This window comes from Scyliorhinus torazame, chromosome 2 (genome assembly GCF_047496885.1).
Source record: "Scyliorhinus torazame isolate Kashiwa2021f chromosome 2, sScyTor2.1, whole genome shotgun sequence".
Classification (NCBI taxonomy): Eukaryota; Metazoa; Chordata; class Chondrichthyes; order Carcharhiniformes; family Scyliorhinidae; genus Scyliorhinus; species Scyliorhinus torazame.
The window spans coordinates 335,784,596-335,802,761 of record NC_092708.1 but is presented as its reverse complement, the minus strand read 5'-3'; the positions used below and the strand labels follow the sequence as shown (position 1 = coordinate 335,802,761).

The following is an 18,166-nucleotide window of genomic DNA, read 5'->3' as shown; positions in this document are numbered from 1 at the left end:
AGCCTCCACTGTTCTCTGGGATAGAGAATTCCAAAGATCCCCGACCCCCCGAGAGCAAAATTTCTTCCTCACCTTCATCGTCAATGAGCAACCCCTTATTCTGAAACTGTGCCTCCTAGTTTGAAAGTCCCGTGCAAGACCGCACTTTCTCTCAACATCTATCCTCTTAAAGCCCCTCAAAATCTTAATAAGGTTCCCCCCTCATTCATCTGAACTCCAATGAATAAAGGCCCAACTTGATCAATTTTTCCCCTTTAAGTCAGCCCTTCATCCCAGAATTCAACTTAGTAAAAGTTCTCTGAACTGCTTCCAATGTAAGTACCTCCTTAAATAAGGAGATTAAAGTGGTGCAGAGCACATGGTGTGGTGTCACCAATGCCCTGTACGGAGTAAGGTTTTCATATTTTATTATCCATTTACCTTCCTACTTACTTGCTGTTCCTGCATGCTAACATTTTTGTGTTGTGTATATGGACGTGACCTGGAGATCCCTCTGTACGGCAGCATTCTGCGGTCTGTCTCCATTTAAATAATATTTTACTTTTTATTTCTTCTTCCCTAAGTGGACAATTTTACATTATCCCACATTATGCTTCATCTGCCAAATGTTTGCTCACTTGTTTAACCAATCCATATCGTACTGCAAATTCTTGGCCTCCTCACAGCTTGCGTTTCCAACTACCTTTGTATTGTTGAAAAATTTGGCTACGATACATTTGGTTCCTTTATCCAGGTCATTAAAATAGATTGTGAATAGTTAAGACCCCAGCACTGACTCCTGATTTTCTGTTTGTTAGCCAATCCCCTATCCATATTACCCCCGACACCATGAGCATCTTGTGCAGTAATCTTTTATGTGGCACCTTATCAAATGCCTTTTGGAAATCCAACAACACCCCATCTTCCAGTTCCTTTTTTATCTACCCTGCTTAGGAATTCAAGAAATTTGTCAAACACTATTTCCCTGTCATACAATCAAACATAGCATGATTTTTATTATTTTCTAAATACCCTGCGACTCATTCCTTAATATATTCTAACATTTTCCCAATGACAAATGTCAAACCAACTTGAATATCGTTTCCTGCTTTCTATTGCTTCTTTCCTGAATAGGAGTATTGCATTTAAGGCTTTCCAATCTACCAGAATTCTGGGGATGCAAGCCATTGGACCAGGGGCTTGCCAACCTTTCATCCTATTAGTTTAAATGTTACTTTTTCTCTGGTGATTGTTTTAAATTCCTCCATCCCTTTTGACCACTGATTTTACACTACTGTTGGGATGTTTGTGACTTTTTGCCATGAAGACAGATGCAAAATATCTGTCTGAAGTCTCCACTGTTTCCTCGTTTACCATTTATTAATTCTCCAGTTTCTAAGGGACTAATGTTTACTTTTTATATACTTGTAGAAGCTCCCTGACCTTTTTTTATATTTACTCCTTTTTCTCCCTCTTTTTAATTTTCCTACTTATCCTTTCTTAGTTTCTAAAATAGTTCCATCTTCTGGCTACCATTAAACTTCACAATATTGAATACTTTTTCTTTTAATTTGTTGCCATCCTTAACTTCCCTAGTTAGCCTTGGATAGTTAATTAATCCATCTCATAAGACTCTTTCTCATTTGAATATATCTTTGACAATTATGAAATATTTACTTAAATATCTGCCACTGCTTGTCAAAAGCCATGGGCTGGATTCTCCGTTCCTGAGACTAAGTGTTGTCGCCAGGGCAGGATTCGTGGATTTTCACAACAGCAAAACTGATGCCGAACCTGGACTGATTCAGCGACTGTGGAGGGGCCAGCACTGGCGACATGTGGAACACAATCAATTCTAATGAAAAATGGTGCAAGATTCAGCGGGTCCGTGATTGACACTCAGGAGGCTGACAAGCTGCATCCTCATATACATATTACAATCCCCACACACACTCATCCCAGCCAACAAGGTGGCACTGGTTGTGCTGGACTGCACCCATCCTGCTGATGGGCTGGCTGGGGCCAGAGGGCACCTTTGGGAGGGGGTTTCCCTGGGATGACACCTATACGACCTGTGGCCCCAAGTTAACTATGGGCTGTCTGCGGCATGCATGGCTGCCTTTCCGGCTGTGGCAATGGCGTTCCGTGCCCATCCACTCCGACTCCACAGCCCACCTCTCTCCCCCCCCCCCCCCCCCGGGCCAGTGGCGCAATTGTCAACAAACCATGGCGATGTTGGATGCTTTCATACCCCCCTCTCTCTACCTCAGCAGCCATGGTGCTGGTTTCACAATTTTTAAAAGCACAAGTGAACCGCATTGTCGGGAACTTGGCCCATCGGAGAATCACAGAGACCCCGGAGAATATCGGGTCAGACCTGCTAATGATATGCAAATGGTGTTTAATGTACATATGTTCCAGACTGCATTGACTCCGCTCGAGGTGACAGTGAGAATTACGATTTGGAGTCAAATTGGCACCTGCCGTGATTTTGCCATCGGAACCTATTCTCTACCCAATCACATTGCCTGATTCCGGCTTCAATCAACGGAGAATCCCGCCCCTTGTCTGTAAATCTGTTTACCAGTCACTGTAGCCAGCTGTGCCTTCATCAAGGTTTTCTGGCAAAGTCCCATCTTCACATTGAAGATGCCCTCTATCATGTGTTATGCTACCAGCATACTAAATGGGATAGATTTCGAACAGATCCAGCAACTGAAAACTGGGCATCCATGAGGTGTTCTATGCCATCAACAATAACAGGATGTATTCATAATGTGTAACCTCATGCCCTGGCATGTACCCCATTCTACGGTTACCATCAAGCCGAGGGGGTCAACCCTCGTTCAATGAAGCGTGCAGGAGGGCATGCCAGGAGCAGCACCAGGCAAACATACAAATTATATGTCAACCTGGTGAAATTACAACATTGGGCTACTTGTGTACCAAACAGCATAAGCAGCAGGTGATGGTGATAAGTAGCTCCACAATCAATGGATCAGATCTAAGCTCTGCATCCCTGCCACATTCAGCTGTGAATAGTGGTGAACAATCAAACAACTCCTCAAGGAGGGGGCTCCATAAATATCCCCATCCTCAATGATGGAGGAGCCCAGTACATGTGCAAAAGACAAGGCTGAAGCATTCACATCAATCAGCACGGTAGCATTGTGGATAGCACAATTGCTTCACAGCTCCAGGGTCCCAGGTTTGATTCCGGCCTGGGTCACTGTCTGTGTGGAGTCTGCACATCCTCCCCGTATGTGCGTGGGTTTCCTCCGGGTGCTCCGGTTTCCTCCCACAGTCCAAAGATGTGCAGGTTAGGTGGATTGGCCATGATAAATTGCCCTTAGTGTCCAAAATTGCCCTTCGTGTTGGGTGGGGTTACTGGGTTATGGGGATAGGGTGGAGGTGTTGACCTTGGGTAGCGTGCTCTTTCCAAGAGCCGGTGCAGACTCGATGGGCCGAATGGCCTCCTGCATTGTAAATTCTATGATAATCAAGTGCTAAGCGGGTGATGCATCTCCGCCTCCTCCGAGGTCCCCAGAATCACATGGCATTCTTCAGCCAATTCAATTCACCACGTGATATCAAGAAAGGGCTGAAGGCACTGGATATTGCAAAAGCTGTGGGCCATGACAATATTCTGGGAATGGTACTGGAAGACTTGTGCTTCAAGTCTCTGCTGCACCCCTAGCCAAGTTGTTCCAGTACAGTTACAACACTAGCATCTACCCAGCAGTCTGGAAAATTGCCCTGGTGCATCTTGTACATACAAAGCAGTACAAATGCAACCTGACCAATTACTGCCTCATCTGTTTACTCTTGATCATCAGTAAAGTGATGGAAGGAGTCATCAACAATGCAATCAAGCAGCATTTACTTAGCAATAACCTGTTCACTGATGCTCTGTTTGGGTTCTGCCAGGACCATACAGCTGTGACCTCATTACAACTTTGGTTCAAACATGAAAGAGCTGAACTCCAGAGGTGAGGGTGACTGCCCTTGACATCAAGGTCGCATTTGACTGAGTGTGGCATCAAGGAGTTTTTGTAAAAACTGAAATATATTGGAATCGGGGGACAACTGTCCATTGTTTAGAGACATTCCTAGTACAAAGGAATATGCTTGATTGTTGGAGGCCAATTATCTCAGTTCTTCAGGGTAATGTCCAAGGCCCAGCTATTTTCAGCTGCTACATCAATTACCTTCTTTCCATCATTGGAGAGACAAAATAAAATAAGAGGTAAATTTCTTGGGGCATAGGGACCTGGATGTGCATAGATCATTGAAGGTGGCAGGGCAGGTGGAAAGAGCAATTAATGCAATTAATTACAGCAGGCGAGGATGAGGTTTTTCCCTCTTATTGGCTCCCTCACCACCTGCCGCACACCCAGTCTAGCAACTATGGACTTTTACGACTCTGTCTGTAGTTGTGCCACTGAGCCACTCTTAGTGATGTACATTGAAATCCCCACCCAGAGTACATACTTTGGGTAGAGTATGTGTTGCGATCACTCTTCCTTACGGGATTATCCTGTCTCATTGCATGTTACCAGACCTAAAACAGCCTGTACCCTAGTTAGTTCCATCATGTATTTTTCTAAGAAACTGTTGAGTACAGTCTATGAAACCGTCCTCCAGACTGCCTAGCCTAGATAGCAGGCTTATAGATTACTCACACTAATTAGTTTTTTTCCTCTTGCTGTTTCCACTCAAACTGATTTTACATCTTGATCTTCTGAACCAAGATAATTTCTGACTGCTGTACTAAGTGGGGGAAAAGTGTAGTAAAAGGTATTTAGGCATAATACAGTAAACACATTTTTGGGCAGGTGTAACATGTCTGTAGAAACTATGGTACAAAAAAGCCAGTGTGCAATTACTTCATTCAAATATTACCATCCTATATTTGAGAATGAAAGAATGGCTGAGACAATTTTAAATATTATGTTTTACAGAGTAGGTAAGTGAGAGCATGAATGTGAAAGGGCAGCTCATTAATTGGCCGAGATGCTAAAAATGTGAATGGCACTGAAATTTTGAAAACGTTTTCAAATTTTGATGGTATGCATCTTGATGACACTAGAGAACATGGAGGCACTAACCATGGTTCAAAAAAAAAATCTTTGGAAATAAGAATTTTGCTGGTGTAACAGTGAGACAAATATATCCTTTCCTTTCGATGAGTGCCATGGAATCTTTTCTATTCACCCAAGCAAGCAAATGTGACTCCAGATTAATACCTCCCCCGAAAGATAGTGCAGTGCTCCTTCAGTGCTTCACTGGAGATTTTTGCACTCAAGCCCTGGAGTGGGAGTTGAACCTAGAACCTTGTGACTCAAAAATGAAATCAATGGAGTCATGGCTGCTGCTTCGATGATTGAAAAATGTGAGTGTGAAGCAACCCAACTGGGTTGGTGTGTTTGTCCCAATGGAAAGATCCACATTTGAGCAGGGAAAGGGAAGTTTTGTTTATTTTAAACCGGGGCAACTGGTGAGGCGTAACCACTTCTCCAAAGAAGGTTGATGTATTGTTTTGAGACATTTATTGAGATGGACACTGGAGTTTGCCTTGTCTAATAAACTGGTGGATGTGATATGTATAATTTTCCATTTTTATTCTTCCATACTGGAAGTAGTCTACATACAGCTGGGGTGGGGTGCCTGGAGATCACCAATATTTTCCACCCATTCAGGTTGGACTGAGATGTGGGCATTTTTTTTTTTTTAAGTCCTTAAATTATTCTTTCAGTTGATAGTGTATTGTAATGCAACTGATTCCATTGCATATTGAACATATAAAACCTTGCAGATGCTAGCTTTCTGTTGAATATTTGATCTAGCTTCAGAACTGCATATACTTGTGGATTTTTGTGCAAAATGTTATTTTTGCTATAAATGCAAATCAAAACCTCCAGTCGTCCCAAAGTACTTTTGACATGTTGCAATGCAGGAAATGTGGCAGCTAATCTTCATACAGCAAGCTCACAAGGTAATCTGTTTGTGCTATTTCTCAACATCATTTATCTTGTTGCTATTTCTGGACCAGAAAACTGTTTCTTCTTCACTGTCGATACTTTAACAAGAATTTCATTGATGGGGAAGTACTTGAGAAATCTTCTGCCCCAGGCAAATGTGTTAGCTGTGGCTTGTTGTTAGCAATCTGTTGAATCCACGTTTGTGGATCAAAGCCCCATTCTAGAGGCTTCAGCACAAAATTCTAGGTGGATGTTCCACCGAGGCAGTGCTACACTCAAAGGTACCTTCTTTCAGATGTGGCATTAAACCATGGCCCCATGTGAGTGTTTAGCAAGATATAAAAGATCCCACAGCACAATTTCAAAAGAGAGCAAAGATATTTTTCAGCAAATAGTATCACTTTTGAATATCTGTTCTTCACACAGCAGTCAATTTGTAAATATGAAGCTCCCCCAACGTTTCCTACATTATTACAGTAACTACACTTCAAAAGTACTTAATATGCTATGAAATATTTTGGGATATCCTGAGGTCATGAAAGGTGCTATATAAATGCCAACTATCTTCCACGTACTTAAAATCTAGGTATACATGGGTAGCCGAAGGATAAAGTTGAACTATAATCTCAGGAGAACATTTGTATTGCACCAAACTACATCATAACCATTGTCTGTCCTGTACTTTGAATGAGAGTGCTAATTTGTACTCAACTGTGAACACGTGCTGTGAGCCTGTGACTGTTATTGTAAACTGTACAAACTCATTCCACATGGGATTCTTTACTGCCATCAGAATGGAAACATTCATTTCAGCAGTCTTGGATGGATTTAAACAGAAATGTCAAAGGAAGGAAGGAACAATGTGGGAATGCATGATGCTGTGTACTCTCATTTGTACCAAAATAAAAATGGAACAACATTAACAACAGAGCTGTGTTTTCTTGCAGACCACAGTAAAACAGACAATGCGCACTGTATAATGATTGAAAATTAATGTGTTTATTGTCCCTCATTTTCATTTCCTACCCCCACCATCCATTCCAAATCCATAGGCTGCCAAGCTTCTATATGAATCAAAAGACCAATAACTATTTGAGTTCCTGAAAAATATCAAGACCATGTCAAACTGAAGAAAAATGGGAAGAAACAACTTTTTAAGCCAGTTTTACTCAGTTTTTTTCTGCTCACTGCTTTGATATACAGTGAGGTTTTCTTAATACTTTTTGTATTAAACTAATTTTCTGAAAACACTTCTTAGAATGCAACAAATGTTTCAGGAATATTTTTGGCACATTGAAGTATTCTCAAAGTATAGTGCAATATGTAGAATTTACAATGTTTTAAATGTAACCTTTCACATTTAAATTGAACTTTGCTAAGTATTTTTGTTAAATCTTCCTATTTTTATCACTAACTGCAGTGCAAGGCTGCTAAAATAAAAACACCTTTGTTACGGAATGCACTTCTGATGTAGATCGCTTTATTTTATTACATTATCGATATGAAGTATATAAATTTATAATTGTATTGAGAAAAGTGGGAAATAAGTACAATTTGCATTAATCTTGAAGTTTAGACTCCAGCTCTGTATTCAGCAGGTGATTTTTGCCTATAATGACTGAGGAAGAAAATGTTTACATTTTAATTTCTTGATGGGAAGTGCTCAAGTCAGTATGAATGAATATCACCTTTGGTTTCAATTAAAACTTCAGTGTTGCTCGCCTTTTCCCTCAGTGAAATTTCATTTTGGTATACCAAAGGAAATAACTACATGTACATAGTAAATACTTTGCATAACCATGTTTGTTCCTGTGCTCATACTGCTACTCTATTAGTGCTAGAGGATGATGGGCAGGGGACCACTTTTATGATTGTAGATCGTCTTAACATATTTGGTAATCACAATGAATATAATTGGATGTAGTGTGCAAAAAATATAAAGCAGCTATGCCCACTGTATGTTCATAAAACTACTGTGTAACTGGATTATAAAATTTGTTTACACAGGAAACCCGTTGAATTTAGTGAATCGCCAATAAATGTAAAGATGGAAATGGCCTGTAATAATGTTGGATAGCTCTGAGAAATTAAATTAGCATCAGTTTTCCAAAAATGTAATGCTGATCTTTTCTGTTCTTGCATTGAAATAATTCAGAAAATAGTAGCAATGTGATTTGAGAAAGGGAGTACAAGATGTTACACATTCCGTTTCCTGGACCAACTGGGTGTGAAACTTCTGGCTATGTAGCAGATTGATCTTAATTGAAATATTGCATTGTCAGTTCCTGTATTCCTGTTTTATGGATATCTCAGATCAATGTAATTTGAGCACCTTGTATGAAATGTATCCATATTCAATAAAATATAAACTTCTGTACATGTGATGTCCCAGATGGGTTTCTATTATAATAAATAATGCAATAGAAACATCTTCATTTAGAACCTGGAGGGATTTATAGCTACAGGATGGACTGAGGCCTTTGTTCTTTTTAACTTTCTTAAAAATCTAGGTTCACACCAAACTAAAGCCCCTGATTTGGAGGGATACCAAAGGTTGATGGGATTGGAGAGATTAAGTCTGAAAGTGAATAGCAAAAAGCCCTTTCCTTCAGTTCATTAATTTTAATTTTTTTTCCCAAGGGGTAACTTAGCAGCCAATCCACTGACCCTGCACATCTTTGGGTTGTGGGCGTGATGCCCACACAGGTATGGGGAGAATGTGCAAACTCCATACGGACAAGTGACCCGGGCTGGGATCGATGCAGCAGTGCTGACCACTGTGCCATCATGCCGCCTGCTTCAGTTCATTCTTTAGTGCCTTGAGAACCTTTTCTCAACAATCCTATTTGAATGACTCATCACCTTGTAGATGGCTAAACTCCTAATGGAACACAGGCATCTGGAAGAGATTGATTAATGTTTTTTAAATGTCAGCAATTCTTCATTGGAGATTTCAAAGGAGAAAATTAAAACATGACTCTCAGAAAATTCAAGTTTGAAACACCAGGTTATTTTTTCTTTCCCCTTCTTGGACCCACATTGTACCCTTAATCTGAGAATGGCAGTCATTCCTTTGCACATCTAGAAGGATAGGAAAGTAAAAATTGGAGTAAATACAATTCAATAAAATGTAAATTACTTCATGGGCAGTGACCTAGTGGTAATATCAGTGAGCTATTAATCCACAGGCTTAGGCTATGCTCTAGAGTCATGGGTTCAAATCCCACCATGGGATTTAAATGGTGCAATTTAAATTCAATTAATAAATCTGGAATTGAAAACTAGCCTCTAATGATTGTAAGAACCTCACTAATCCTGGTCTGGCCTCACTGACTCCTAACCTACAGCAATGTGGTTCACTCTTTACTGCCCTATGAAATGGCCCAGCAGCAACTCGAAGGGCAATTAGGGATGGGTAGCTAATGCTGGCCTTGTGATGCCCACATTCCAAAACAAATAAAAATAATGGTTGGATTTGAACTACCTAAATCTTCAGTCTAGATATAAGTGTAGTATTTCTGATGATTTTAGCATACTATTTCTAAGCAGTATTGATGAAAATACACCAATTGTTGCAGATAATGGACTCCATCAGAAATAGATTTAAAACTCAAACAACTGCTGCTAGACAAGGCTCAGAATCCAGCCCACCCTGTGCCAAATAAAAGTAATCTAGTTTTTTTAAAAAAGTTAGAAATGCGACTGCTTAAGGCAGCACGGTGGCGCAGTTGGTAGCAATGCTGTCTCACGGCGCGGAGGTTAGAGGTTACCTTCTAAGTGGTTCTCAAGCTGCATTTGCTCTCTAATGTGAAAAGACTACATTGAAACAGCGAATACAGTATTGAATGTTCAAGTAAAGTGCTGTTTCACCTGGATTGATTTTTGGGGTTGTTGGATAAGGGCACCCAGGCACATGGGAGGGTGCTGTGGGAAGGGGAGGGGTTTTAGAAGTAGTGGAAGGAATTAACTCTTTCCTCTGATTTTCATCTCAGAAATGCGGCCTGACCGACCACATATAGTGTATTGTGATTGTAAGTATTGTTCAAAGAACAAAGAAATGTACAGCACAGGAACAGGCCCTTCGGCCCTCCAAGCCCGCGCCGACCATGCTGCCCGACTAAACTACAATCTTCTACACTTCCTGGGTCCGTATCCCTCTATTCCCATCCTATTCATGTATTTGTCAAGATGCCCCTTAAATGTCACTATCATCCCTGCTTCCACCACCTCCTCCGGTAGAGAGTTCCAGGCACCCACTACCCTCTGCATAAAAAACTTGCCTCGTACATCTACTCTAAACCTTGCCCCTCTCACCTTAAACCTATGCCCCCTAGTAATTGACCCCTCTACCCCGGGGAAAAGCCTCTGACTATCCACTCTGTCTATGCCCCTCATAATTTTGTATACCTCTATCAGGTCTCCCCTCAACCTCCTTCGTTCCAGTGAGAACAAACCGAGTTTATTCAACTGCTCCTCATAGCTAATGCCCTCCATACCAGGCAACATTCTGGTAAATCTCTTCTGCACCCTCTCTAAAGCCTCCACATCCTTCTGGTAGTGTGGCGACCAGAATTGAACACTATACTCCAAGTGTGGCCTAACTAAGGTTCTATATAGCTGCAACATGACTTGCCAATTCTTATACTCAATGCCCCGGCCAATGAAGGCAAGCATGCCGTATGCCTTCTTGACTACCTTCTCCACCTGTGTTGCCCCTTTCAATGACCTGTGGACCTGTACTCCTAGATCTCTTTGACTTTCAATACTCTTGAGGGTTCTACCATTCACTGTATATTCCCTACCTGCGTTAGTCCTTCCAAAATGCATTACCTCACATTTGTCCGGATTAAACTCCATCTGCCATCTCTCCGCCCAAGTCTCCAGACAATCTAAATCCTGCTGTATCCTCCGACAGTCCTCATCACTATCCGCAATTCCACCAACCTTTTGTGTCGTCTGCAAACTTACTAATCAGACCAGTTACATTTTCCTCCAAATCATTTATATATACTACAAAGAGCAAAGGTCCCAGCACTGATCCCTGTGGAACACCACTGGTCACAGCCCTCCAATGAGAAAAGCATCCTTCCATTGCTACTCTCTGCCTTCTATGGCCTAGCCAGTTCTGTATCCACCTTGCCAGCTCACCACTGATCCCGTGTGACTTCACCTTTTGTACTAGTCTACCATGAGGGACCTTGTCAAAGGCCTTACTGAAGTCCATATAGACAACATCCACTGCCCTGCCTGCATCAATCATCTTAGTGACCTCCTCAAAAAACTCTATCAAGTTAGTGAGACACGACGTCCCCTTCACAAAACCGCGTTGCTTCTCACTAATACGTCCATTTGCTTCCAAATGGGAGTAGATCCTGTCTCGAAGAATTCTCTCCAGTAATTTCCCTACCACTGAAGTAAGGCTCACTGGCCTGTAGTTCCCGGGATTATCCTTGCTACCCTTCTTAAACAGAGGAACAACATTGGCTATTCTCCAGTCCTCCGGGACATCCCCTGAAGACAGCGAGGATCCAAAGATTTCTGTCAAGGCCTCAGCAATTTCCTCTCCAGCCTCCTTCAGTATTCTGGGGTAGATCCCATCAGGCCCTGGGGATTTATCTTCCTTAATATTTTTTAAGACACCCAACACTTCGTCTTTTTGGATCACAATGTGACCCAGGCTATCTACACCCCCCTTCTCCAGACTCAACATCTACCAATTCCTTCTCTTTGGTGAATACCGATGCAAAGTATTCATTTAGTACCTCGCCCATTTCCTCTGGCTCCACACATAGATTCCCTTGCCTATCCTTCAGTGGGCCAACCCTTTCCCTGGCTACCTTCTTGCTTTTTATGTACGTGTAAAAAGCAGTGTAGTGGAAGATATACAACGACCCAGAGTAAAACATTTCTGACAGGAATAGCACCCTGGATTATTTCCCTGCAGGCTGAGAGCAATGTTTTTGAATGACATTTGTGCTGCTGAAGGTTTTGGTATTTACAACTGATGAATGTACAATTTTCTCATTTCAGACATCCTGGGCGGGATTCGCCGGGGGATGGCGTGAATCCCGCCCCCGCCGGTTGCCGAATTCTCCGGCACCGGCGCACCCCCCCCCCCCCCCCCCCCGGGCGATTCCCCGGCCCAGATTGGCCGAAGTCCCGCTGCTGGAATGCCTGTGACGCAGGCGTGGATTAAACCACCTCTCTTACCGGCGGGACAAGGCGGCGCGGCTGGGGTCCTGGGGGGGGGCGCGGGGTGATCTGGCCCCGGGGGGTGCCCCCACGGTAGCCTGGCCCGCAATTGGGGCCCACCGATCCGTGGGAGGGCCTGTGCCGTGGGGGCACACTTTTCCTTCCGCCTTCGCCATGGTCTCCACCATGGCGGAGGCGGAAGAGACCCCCTCCACTGCACATGCGCGGGGATGCCGTGAGCGGCCGCTGACGCTCCCGCGCATGCGCCGCCCGGCAAAGTCAGTTTCGCGCCAGCTGGCGGGTCACCAAAGACCTTTCACGCCAGCTGGCGTGCTGAAATCAGTCCGGCGCGGGCCTAGTCCCTCCAGGTTAGGGCAGGGCCGCTCAAGATGCGGAGACTGCCGCACCTTTGGGGCGGCGCGATGCCAGACTGAATCGCGCCGTTTTTGCGCCGGTTGGCGGACATCGCGCCGATTGCGGAAAATTCCGCCCCCTAGATCAGTCATACTCCCTTCTTTGATATAGTGACTGCAGAATAAAATTTAAATGCAAAAGCAAAATACTATGGATACTGAAAATCCAAAAAACTAAATGCTGAAAATAATACGCAGGTCAGGCACCATCTGTGGAAAGAGAAACAGAGTTAATCTTTAGGTTAATTACTTTTTGTTAGAACTGGAAAAAGTTAAAGATGTAACCAGTCTTTTCTTCGCTTTGCCACCACTGCCAGCGAGAATGGAGAATTTGACGCTCAGCCAAAACTCCATTGCAACGGGACCAGACTGGAGTGAATGGACTGAGAATTCCAGCCTTTAACTGACAAGAGTAAACGCTACAGATACTGGAAATCTGAAATCAAAGTAGAAAATTGCAACTACTCCGCAGGTCTGCCAGCATTTGTGCAGTGTGTTTCAGATCAGTTCTAAGAAAAAGCTGTTGACTTTAAACTTTAACTCACTGCCAGAGATTAAGTGACAACGGGAATGATATAGTGCAAGGCAAAAGGGGTTGGCCAAGTAAAGAAATTCAAAGCATAAATATCACCAATAGCTGCTGAATTTAAAAAAACTGGAGGTAGAAGTGGAGTTGGGGAGTGACTGAGGAATGGGCCCAATGTCATGGAGGGAACTGGCATCACCCCTGAGGTGGTGACGTGGAGGATGAAGCATTGAATACTAGGCTGGTGGGCTGGAAGGTAAGGACAAGCATCATCATAGACAGTGTTAATGGCCCGGTCAACTATGCTGGTGGGGAATCCTTGGTTGAGGGAATAAATGAAAAACAAAAGCACTGTTATAGAAGGTGGCATTGTCAGATGAAGGCAATGGAAACAGAAACTGGAAGAGTGGAGTAGAAAGCAGGGTACAACTTAGTACAGTCAAGACAACTATGGTGGGACTCAAAGGGCTTATAGCAGATAATGGTTGATAGCCTATTCCCAGAAATAGAGAAACAAAAGTCAAGGAAGGGAAGAGGCAGAGATGGATTACGTGAAGGAAAGAGTGCAAATTGGAGAAACATTGATCAAACATTCCAATTGAAAGAGAAGGAAATGGCACCAATACAAATATCAATGTACTGGAAAAACAAGTAAGGGAGGGGACCCGAGTATTACAGAAACAAAGGATGTTCTATATATACACACATATATGTATATCATGATAAGGCAGACATGTAGAGGAAAGGATGGCGAGGATGATCCTGGATAAGAGCGAAAGTAACAGGGTAGTTATTATGGGAGACTTTAATTTTCCAAATATTGACTGGAAAAGATATAGTTCGAGTACATTAGATGGGTCGTTTTTTGTACAGTGTGTGCAGGAGGGTTTCCTGACACAATATGTTGACAGGCCAACAAGAGGCGAGGCCACGTTGGATTTGGTTTTGGGTAATGAACCTGGCCAGGTGTTGGATTTGGAGGTAGGAGAGCACTTTGGGGACAGTGACCACAATTCGGTGACGTTTACGTTAGTGATGGAAAGGATAAGTATACACCGCAGGGCAAGAGTTATAGCTGGGGGAAGGGCAATTATGATGCCATTAGACGTGACTTGGGGGGGGGGATAGGTTGGAGAAGTAGACTGCAAGTGTTGGGCACACTGGATAAGTGGAGCTTGTTCAAAGATCAGCTACTGCGTGTTCTTGATATGTACGTACCGGTCAGGCAGGGAGGAAGGCTGAGAGCGAGGGAACCGTGGTTTACCAAAGAAGTGGAATCTCTTGTTAAGAGGAAGAAGGAGGCCTATGTGAAGATGAGGTGTGAAGTTTCAGTTGGGACGATGGATAGTTACAAGGTAGCGAGGAAGGATCTAAAGAGAGAGCTAAGACGAGCAAGGAGGGGACATGAGAAGTATTTGGCAGGTAGGATCAAGGAAAACCCAAAAGCTTTCTATAGGTATGTCAGGAATAAGCGAATGACTAGGGTAAGAGTAGGAGAGTAGGACCAGTCAAGGACAGGGATGGGAAGTTGTGTGTGGAGTCTGAAGAGATAGGCGAGATACTAAATGAATATTTTTCGTCAGTATTCACTGAGGAAAAAGATAATGTTGTGGAGGAGAATACTGAGACCCAGGCTATTAGAATAGATGGCTATGAGGTACGTAGGGAAGAGGTGTTGGCAATTCTGGACAGGCTGAAAATAGATAAGTCCCTGGGGCCTGATGGGATTTATCCTAGGATTCTCTGGGAGGCCAGGGAAGAGATTGCTGGACCTTTGGCTTTGATTTTTATGTCATCATTGGCTACAGGAATAGTGCCAGAGGACTGGAGGATAGCAAATGTGGTCCCTTTGTTCAAAAAGGGGAGCAGAGACAACCCCGGCAACTATAGACCGGTGAGTCTCACGTCTGTAGTGGGTAAAGTCTTGGAGGGGATTATAAGAGACAAGATTTATAATCATCTAGATAGGAATAATATGATCAGGGATAGTCAGCATGGCTTTGTAAAGGGTAGGTCATGCCTCACAAACCTTATCGAGTTCTTTGAGAAGGTGACTGAACAGGTAGACGAGGGTAGAGCAGTTGATGTGGTGTATATGGATTTCAGTAAAGCGTTTGATAAGGTTCCCCACGGTAGGCTATTGCAGAAAATACGGAGGCTGGGGATTGAGGGTGATTTAGAGATGTGGATCAGAAATTGGCTAGTTGAAAGAAGACAGAGGGTGGTGGTTGATGGGAAATGTTCAGAATGGAGTTCAGTTACAAGTGGCGTACCACAAGGATCTGTTCTGGGGACGTTGCTGTTTGTCATTTTTATCAATGACCTAGAGGAAGGCGCAGAAGGGTGGGTGAGTAAATTTGCAGACGACACTAAAGTCGGTGGTGTTGTCGACAGTGTAGAAGGATGTAGCAGGTTACAGAGGGACATAGATAAGCTGCAGAGCTGGGCTGAGAGGTGGCAAATGGAGTTTAATGTAGAGAAGTGCGAGGTGATTCACTTTGGAAGGAATAACAGGAATGCGGAATATTTGGCTAATGGTAAAGTTCTTGGAAGTGTGGATGAGCAGAGTGATCTAGGTGTCCATGTACATAGATCCCTGAAAGTTGCCACCCAGGTTGATAGGGTTGTGAAGAAGGCCTATGGAGTGTTGGCCTTTATTGGTAGAGGGGTTGAGTTCCGGAGTCAGGAGGTCATGTTGCAGCTGTACAAAACTCTGGTACGGCCGCATTTGGAGTATTGCGTACAGTTCTGGTCACCGTATTATAGGAAGGACGTGGAGGCTTTGGAGCGGGTGCAGAGGAGATTTACCAGGATGTTGCCTGGTATGGAGGGAAAATCTTATGAGGAAAGGCTGATGGACTTGAGGTTGTTTTCGTTGGAGAGAAGAAGGTTAAGAGGAGACTTAATAGAGGCATACAAAATGATCAGGGGGTTAGATAGGGTGGACAGTGAAAGCCTTCTCCCGCGGATGGAAATGGCTGGCACGAGGGGACATAGCTTTAAACTGAAGGGTAATAGATATAGGACAGAGGTCAGAGGTAGGTTCTTTACGCAAAGAGTGGTGAGGCCGTGGAATGCCCTACCTGCAACAGTAGTGAACTCGCCAATATTGAGGGCATTAAAAAATTTATTGGATAAGCATATGGATGATAATGGCATAGTGTAGGCTAGATGGCTTTTGTTTCGGTGCAACATCGTGGGCCGAAGGGCCTGTACTGCGCTGTATTGTTCTATGTTCTATCTCACATTCATCCTTTTATTTGAAGTGTGCAGAGTGAAAGGAGAGTTGGTTCAACACAACAAATTCAGCCAGGCCCTGGAGGGTGGGGGGGTTGATAGGGACTCGTTGTGTCTCCAAGGATGTTGTGAAGAGTCTTTAAACCATCCAAGTGGGGATGGAGGTTTAGAGGGATTGGAGGTCCTTGGTGAAAAACTGATGGTTAGGGCTAGGCAACTGGAAACAGCTACAAGATGCCAGAAAAGTCTCAGATGGAGATGGGATTAGCCTGGACAAGAGGAGTGAAGATAAGAATAAATCAGAGGAATTTCTAGCAGGGAGAGAAGTACATTCACTTTTTAAAAAAATATATTTTTATTGAAATATTTGTAAATTTTTATAACAAAAACAGAAAAGGAACAATAGGCGTTAAACATTAACATAGCGCAAAAATAGATTTTTCCACGAACGGCTCTGTCTTCACAGGCCACCGAAAATAACAAAAAACAAACACAACACTAGCCCCCCTACCCCTCCCTCGGAAAGTTGCTACTGCCGACATTTTAAATTAAATTTCCCCAAGAAAGTCGACGAACGACTGCCACCTCCGGGAGAACCCCAACACTGATCCTCTTAAGGCAAACTTTATTTTCTCAAAGCTGAGAAACCCAGCCATGTCACTAACCCAGGTCTCTACACTCTGGAGCTTCGAGTCCCTCCACATTAACAGGATCCGTCTCCGGGCTATCAGGGAGGCATAGGCCAGAATGTCGGCCTATGTTCACTCCCTGAACTCCCGGGTCTTCCGACACTCAAAAGATCATCACCTCTGGACTCGGCACCACCCTCGTACCTAGCACCTTGGACATTGCCCTGGCAAACCCCCGCCAGAACGCCTCAAGCATGCCCAAAACATATGGACATGGTTTGCTGGGCTCCCCGCAAACCTCGCACATCTGTCTTCTACCATGAAAAACTTGCTCATCCTCACCGCCGTCATGTGTGCCCGGTGGACCACCTTAAGTTGTATGAGACTGAGCCTGGCACATGGTGAGAAGGAATTGACCCAACTTAGGGCTTCCGCCCACAGTCCCGGCTCTAACTCCCCTCCTAACTCTTCCTCCCACTTGCCTTTAATCTACTCCACCAGGGTTTCCTCCGCCAGCTCCTGGTAGATATCCGACACCTTCCCCTCCCCCACCCAGGTACTGGGCACTACTCTGTCTGGTATTCCCCATGGCGGCAGCAGCGGGAAGGCCACCACCTGTTTCCTCAGGAAGGTCCGCACTTGCAAACATTTAAAGCCGTTCCCTGGCGGCAATTTAAACTTGTCCTCTAGCGCCTGCAGGCTGGGAAAGCTCCCATCTATAAACAGGTCACCCATCCTCCTAATACCCACCCTCTGCCAGCTCTGGAACCCGCCATTCATCCTACCCGGCAGGAACCTGTGGTTGTTACATACCGGGGTCCAGACCGACGCTCCCTCCACCCTCGTGTCTCCTCCACTGCCCCCAGATCTTCAGAGTTGCCACCACCACCGGACTTGTGGAGTAGCGGGCCGGCGAGAACGGCAGAGGTGCTGTTACCAGCGCTCCCAAACTGGTACCTTTGCATGACGCCGCTCCCTCCCCCAATACCCACATCCTGATCATGGCAATGTTGACTGCCCAGTAGTAGTTGTAAACGTTCGGCAGCGCCAACATCCCCCACCCCCCGCCACACCCCCGACTGCATTCCAGCAGCGCTCTCTTCACTCGCGGGGTCTTGTTCGCCCACACAAATTCCGAGATGATCTTATTAACCCGCTTGAAAAAGGCTTTAGGGATGAAGATGGGAAGGCACTGGAATACAAATAAGA

The 18,166-nt window shown here is 44.2% G+C and overlaps 1 protein-coding gene across 2 annotated transcripts in view; it reads left to right on the top strand.

Moving 5' to 3' along the window:
- Positions 1 to 8,337, top strand: part of zfyve21 (zinc finger, FYVE domain containing 21) — a 51,727-nt gene extending 43,390 nt beyond the window's left edge. For both annotated transcript variants that reach the window (XM_072490038.1, XM_072490028.1), the window contains one exon: positions 7,013 to 8,337. In XM_072490038.1, coding sequence (XP_072346139.1) covers positions 7,013 to 7,048 — 36 coding nt within the window. In that variant the 3' untranslated portion in view covers positions 7,049 to 8,337. The remainder of the gene's footprint in view (positions 1 to 7,012) is intronic.
- The last annotated feature ends 9,829 nt before the right edge of the window (positions 8,338 to 18,166 follow it).